This window comes from Bubalus kerabau, chromosome 10 (genome assembly GCF_029407905.1).
Source record: "Bubalus kerabau isolate K-KA32 ecotype Philippines breed swamp buffalo chromosome 10, PCC_UOA_SB_1v2, whole genome shotgun sequence".
NCBI lineage: Eukaryota > Metazoa > Chordata > Mammalia > Artiodactyla > Bovidae > Bubalus > Bubalus kerabau.
The window spans coordinates 32,240,079-32,246,859 of record NC_073633.1 but is presented as its reverse complement, the minus strand read 5'-3'; the positions used below and the strand labels follow the sequence as shown (position 1 = coordinate 32,246,859).

At 37.1% G+C, this 6,781-nt stretch overlaps 1 protein-coding gene across 1 annotated transcript; it reads right to left on the bottom strand.

Annotated features, from left to right (window-relative positions):
* Positions 1-1,208: 1,208 nt before the first annotated feature.
* Positions 1,209-2,138, bottom strand: LOC129620522 (olfactory receptor 4L1-like). Its single transcript, XM_055536335.1, has one exon. It carries the CDS (start codon positions 2,136-2,138, stop codon positions 1,209-1,211), a length of 930 nt encoding a protein of 309 aa, XP_055392310.1.
* Positions 2,139-6,781: the final 4,643 nt, after the last annotated feature.

Here is a 6,781-nt window from a genome sequence, read left to right as displayed (position 1 = left end):
TCTGATTTTCTCTTTTTGTTTTCCTAGACTCTGAGCTCTCATTCAAGTGAAGTCTGAGCCATCCCTGTTCAGGCTCAAAGTCTAGTCCACAGTGCTCTCCCAAATTTAGTGTTACTAGCAGGTTCTAGGCAGTGGTATTCTATAGATGTTCTCAAAGTAGGCGATGGTTCCATGGTGGTGTATTTTCCTGGAATGCCACTCAAAGTTCAAACTAGAGTTCAGGTGTAATTTTTTTTTAATTTCTTTTCTATTTATTTTTTAAATTTAAATTTATTTTAAATCATTAACTTAAAAATATTTTAAATGATTTTGACAATTCTATGTTTTGTCAACCAAGGGACTGAAGAGCTTGAGCAAGTTATACTGATAGACACAAAAATCTTGCACAATACTTTATCAAATGACCTATAATTCCATCTACCACTGAATGTATACTTTACCTTTCAATTAGTTAGAATTCCTTTAATATCAGATGTGCTATATTGTAGGTATTTAGAAATTAAAAATATTGAGATATTTTTGTTTACTATGTAGAAATAGAATTGAATATAATTCTTATGGCAACTATTCTTAAATTATGATATATAACATAAAATCAAACAGTGTACTTCTTTTTTTTAATTGACATTTGAAAGTCAACTCTTCACACTTATGAGCATGTGGTTTCAAGGCTGCTCTTTGTAGTTCTATTGAAATTGTCCTTCCATTATTTCTGTTTCCTTTCTGGTACCTTATATTCACTCTGTCATCTTATATTAACTATACTATAAAATTTATTTATTTTTATTCTTTATCTCATTGGTTCAAGAGGTTGTAATTAAATTTTTGCCTTTGCTGTTAACATTCTTTAAATCATGATTTAATCAGGGTGCCACATTTATAGTAGTATAAGTTAGTGACAATCATTAGCAATCTGTATTAAAACAATCTCTAATACTACCACTACATATTTCTATATTTATCTCTTCACTAATAAACATTGACTATATCATAAAGTATTTCATGACATTATATGTCTATTTTGTTGCAGATAACTAATTATCATTATGTGTTATAACAGCATTAACTGTGAATTTAAAGCATTTTATCATTAATTTTTCTGCACCAGTTAAGAAAGTAAAACCATGTATTACATATAATATATTCAAATTATGTTAGCCTTATATTTGAAAGCTGGATTAATTACACAGTTCTAAAATCTAAAAGTTCTATGTGGAGCTAACATTTTGGAACGGTAACTTTCTCATGGCCACTTGCATTTTCTGATTTCTCAAGGTGTAAATAATAGGATTCAATAAGGGTGTGATAACAGTGTAAAATACAGCAAGGACTTTATTGCTGGCAAAACTCTTGAAAGGCCAGGCATAGATGAAGATACACGGCCCAAAGAACAGACTGACCACAGTGATGTGGGCAGACAGTGTGGACAGGGCTTTGGAGAGGCCTCCAGATGGTCTTCGTTGCACAGTGGCCAGGATGACCGTGTAGGAGACAAGCAGGAGGAGGAAACAGATGAGTGACAACAGCCCACTGTCAGCAATGACAAATAGTTCCAGGGTGTATGTTTCCACACACGCAAGCTTAATCACAAGGGGAAGGTCACAGAATATATTGTCTATGATGTGGGGGCCACAGAAAGGCAGGTTTACCGTTAATACCATCTGGCTCATGGTGTGTGTAAAACCAATTGTCCATGAAAGTATAACAGACCCATTCAGCAACCTGAGGTTCATGATTTTCCTATAGTGCAGGGGTTTACATACGGCCACATATCTGTCAAAAGCCATGGCTACCAGAAGAGTTGCCTCAGCACCTCCAAAAAAGTGCATAAAGAACATCTGAGCCATGCATCCCCATATAGAGATGGTCTTGTGTTCAGTGAGCAAGTCTCTGATCATCTTGGGTGTGGTGACCGTGGAGAGACACATGTCCAAAAAGGAGAGGTTTCCAAGGAGGAAGTACATGGGAGAATGAAGGGTAGAACTGCATGTCACTGTGACCATAATGAGCATGTTTCCCAGCACAGTAGCCCCATAGATCAAGGAGAATGTCACGAAGAAGACAACCTGAAGTTCCCATGCTGCAGAAAATCCTTGTAAAATAAACTCAGTCACTACAGATCCATTTTTCAGATCCATTTACTCAACTCAAAAAAAGTTCCAGAAGTTCTTTCTTATCTCAGATATTTTCAAGAAATGATTAGTGCCTACAAATTAGAGAAAATAAAATGAAAATAATGTTGTTCCTGTAGGTTAGCCTCCAGAAGTATACAGAGTGGATACTAAAATGTTGACTGTGGACCTGGGGAGTACACAGAGGACAGAAACACACAGCCTTCTATGAAGAGTTGTGCTACACGAATAACATGTAAATGAGCAGAAATATTACTATTGACACTTTTGTGACAGTAAAAGCAATAATTACATGCACTACAGAGAAATGACAAAGACTTGGTAACTATTAAAATGAAAGCCAACTATAATTTGGGAACCATTGATTTGCCACATGGATTTATTTTTTTTACTTCCAGAATTATATTTTCTTATTTTTTTAAACTAAAGACCCTTACTCCTTGGAAGAAAAGTTACGACCAATCTAGACAGCATATTGAAAAGCAGAGACATTACTTTGCCAACAAAGGTCCATCTAGTCAAGGCTATGGTTATTCCAGTGGTCATGTATGGATGTGAGAGTTAGACTGTGAAGAAAGCTGAGTGCTGAAGAATTGATGCTTTTGAACTGTGGTGTTGGAGAAGGCTCTTGAGATCCCTTGGACTGCAAGGAGACCCAACCAGTCCATTCTGAAGGAGATCAGCCCTGGGATTTCTTTGGAAGGAATGATGCTAAAGCTGAAACTCCAGTACTTTGGCCACCTCATGTGAAGAGTTGACTCATTGGAAAAGACTCTGATGCTGGGAGGGATTGGGGGCAGGAGGAGAAGGGGACGACAGAGGATGAGATGGCTTGATGGCATCACTGACTCGATGGACATGAGTCTCAGTGAACTCCGGGAGATGGTGATGGACAGGGAGGCCTGGTGTGCTGTGATTCATGGGGTTGCAAAGAGTCAGACACGACTGAACGACTGAACTGAACTGAACTGAAACATAAAGATAAGTTTCTATTGTAAATGCTCCTGTTAATGAGAAAGGGACTATGTTTTTCACATAGTTCCTTTGGTACATGGAATTTTACAACCCATGATACAATTAACAAAAGAAAAACCTGAATATGAAATTAATTCAATCAAGCAGAAATTGATTAAAAAGACTTATTTTGGCCTTTTACTTTATTTCAGAGGGAAAGATGGCATTCATTTAAGTTGATGACTTTCCCAGCGCTTGTGTCTCTTATTCTTCTTCCTGAGCAAGGCTTCTCAAAATATTTATTTCTGCACTTAATAGACCTGTTCTTCTATTATGAATACAAAAGCAATATAAATGAAAGGGAAGAAATTATTACATAGCTTAGACAACAAAATGTATTGGTAAAGAAACTTTTATTCCTCTTAAATAATTAATTGCCAATTAGATTTTATTGTGTTCACTCAGTTTATTATCCACTTTGGAGAAAATTGAAGGTAGAAAAATAATACATTAGCACTAGGATAGAACTTTCTAATCATTTTTTCTCCACATCTTATTTAGTAAATGAAAAATCAAGATCTATGTAAGTAAGTAAATCTCCCCAAGTCCTAAAGGCAAGCCCACTCCCAAGAATGTGTAGTGGGTATTAGATGAGATAGTATATGTATAAGCTCCTGGCTTGGCACAGAATGAGCACCAAGAAGGCATATATTGAGTCAATTATTCATGTAAATCCAAGATTAAAGTCTGAGAATAATTTATATAAATCCCTGTTAGAAAAGTAACAAGCCAAGGCTTATTTTATTGTTATCAGATATGAACATTTCCACTCTTGTTCATGTGTATACAATACACAGTACTTAATGTAACAAGTAAATCTTTTCTTTCCTTTTTATTATAGACATATTAAGAAAACAAACATAATTTCAGTATTGATGGATTTTATATTTTTTAAAACCTATGCACACTTATCCTAGACAAACCTCAAAAACTAAGTAAAAGAGACCTAACACAAAAGATCACATGTTATATAATTTCATTTATATGAAATATTTAACAACAAAAGTCCATAAAGACAGAAATTATATCAGTAGTCCCCTTGAGATGGGATGTGAGTGCCAATGGGCACTGCTGATGATAATGACTTAAAAACAGATTGTGGTGATAGGTACACAAATATATGAGTATAATAATAATCATTGAAATGTGTACTTAAAAGAGGTAAATGTATATACTATGTGAATTATATTCAATAAAATGTAAACCATTATACATTTTTAACTTTTATTCATGTTAAAATTTAGTGTTTGTAAATTATAGTTTTCTAGTACTGTACAGCTGCTTATACTGAAATGTATTTTATCATGAGATAATTAATGATGTACTGCAGTCCAATCGAATCTACTTATAAATGTATTAATATTCCCTATTTGAATTTATATTTTTGGCTAAGTTTAGTATTTGGAAACTTGCTCTTCTCTGTTCTTGTTAAACAGTTATCTTCATACTTTTCATACTATTTTGAATACTCATAATTAGTTTCCTGGAATATTCAAATTTTCCTTCAATCCAGAGTTCCAAAGAATAGCAAGGAGAGAAAAGCCTTCCTCAGCAATCAACGCAAAGAAATAGAGAAAAACGATAGAATGGGAAAGACTAGAGATCTCTTCAAGAAAATTAGAGACACCAAGGGAACACCTATTCAAGATGGGCTTAATAAAGGACAGAAATAGTGGGGACCTAATAGAAGCAGAGGATCTTAAGAAGAGGTGGCAAGAATACACAGAAAAACTGTACAAAAAAAGATCTTCATGACCCAGATAATCACGATGGTGTGATCACTGACCTAGAGCCAGACATCCTGGAATGTGAAGTCAAGTGGGCCTTAGAAAGCATCACTACAAACAAAGCTAGTGGAGGTGATGGAATTCCAGTGGAGCTATTTCAAATCCTGAAAGATGATGCTGTGAAAGTGCTGCACTCAATATGCCAGCAAATTTGGAAAACTCAGCAGTGGCCACAGGACTGGAAAAGGTCAGTTTTCATTCCAATCCCAAAGAAAGGCAATGCCAAAGAATACTCAAACTACGGCACAATTGCACTCATCTTACACGCTAGTAAAGTGATGCTCAAAATTCTCCAAGCCAGGCTTCAGCAATACGTGAACCATGAACTACCAGATGTTCAAGATGCTTTAGAAAAGGCAGAGAAACCAGAGATCAAATTGCCAACATCTGCTGGATCATCAAAAAAGCAAGAGAGTTCCAGAAAAACATCTATTTCTACTTTATTGATTATGCCAAAGCCTTTGACTGTGTGGATCACAGTAAACTGTGGAAAATTCTGAAACAGATGGGAATGCCAGACCACCTGACCTGCCTCTCAAGAAACCTGTATGCAGGTCAGGAAGCAACAGTTAGAACTGGACGTGGAAGAGCAGACTGGTTCCAAATAGGAAAAGTAGCAAGTCAAGGCTGTATATTGTCACCCTGCTTATTTAACTTACATGAAGAGTACATCATGAGAAACACTGGGCTGGAGAAGCACTAGCTGGAATCAAGATTGCCAGGTGAAATACCAATAACCTCAGATATGCAGATGACACCACCCTTATGGCAGAAAGTGAAGAAGAACTAAAGAGCTTCTTGATGAAAGTGAAAGAGGAGAGTGAAAAAGTTGGCTTAAAGCTCCACATTCAGAAAACTAAGATCATGGCATCTGGTCCCATCACTTCATGGCAAATAGATGGGGAAACAGTGGCTGACTTTATTTTTCTGGGCTCCAAAATCACTGCAGATGGTGATTGCAGCCATGAAATGAAAAGACAGTTACTCCTTGGAAGGAAAGTTATGGCCAACCTAGACAGCATATTAAAAAGCAGAGACATTACTTTGCCAACAAAGGTCCATCTAGTCAAGGCTATGGTTTTTCCAGTGGTCATGTATGGATGTAAGAGTTGGACTATAAAGACAACTGAGCAGAGAAGAATTGATGCTTTTGAACTGTGATATTGCAGAAGACTCTTGAGAGTCCCCTGGACTACAAGAAGATCCAACCAGTCCATCCTAAAGGATATCAGTCCTGGGTGTTCATTGTAAGGACTGATGTTGAAGCTGAAACTCCAATACTTTGGCCACCTGATGTGAAAAGCTGACTCATTGGAAAAGACCCTGATGCTGGGAAATATTGAGGGCAGGAGGAGAACGGGAGGACAGAGGATGAGATGGTTGGATGGCATCACTGACTCAATGGACATGGGTTTGGGTTGACTCCGGGAGTTGGTGATGGACAGGGAGGCCTGGCATGCTGCAGTTCATGGGGTCGCAAAGAGTCAAACACGACTGAATGACTGAACTGAACTGAACTACACTCTTGAATATGAAGGGTTTCCCTGTGGCTCAGACAGTAAAAAATCTTCCTGCAATGCAGGAGACCCTGGTTCGATCCCTCAGTCAAGATGAGCCCCTGGAGAAGGAAATGGCAACCCACTCCAGTATTCTTGCCTGGAGAATCCCATGGACAGAGGAGCCTGGCCGGCTGCAGTACATAGGGTTGCAGAGAGCTGGACACTACTGAAGCGACTTTGCACTTTAATATGAACATCCTGTAGGGACTTCTCATTCCATCAGATTTATTTAAAATCTCATTGTATTAAAATGGTATGTTTTATACAGAGATTTTCTACATATCTAGTT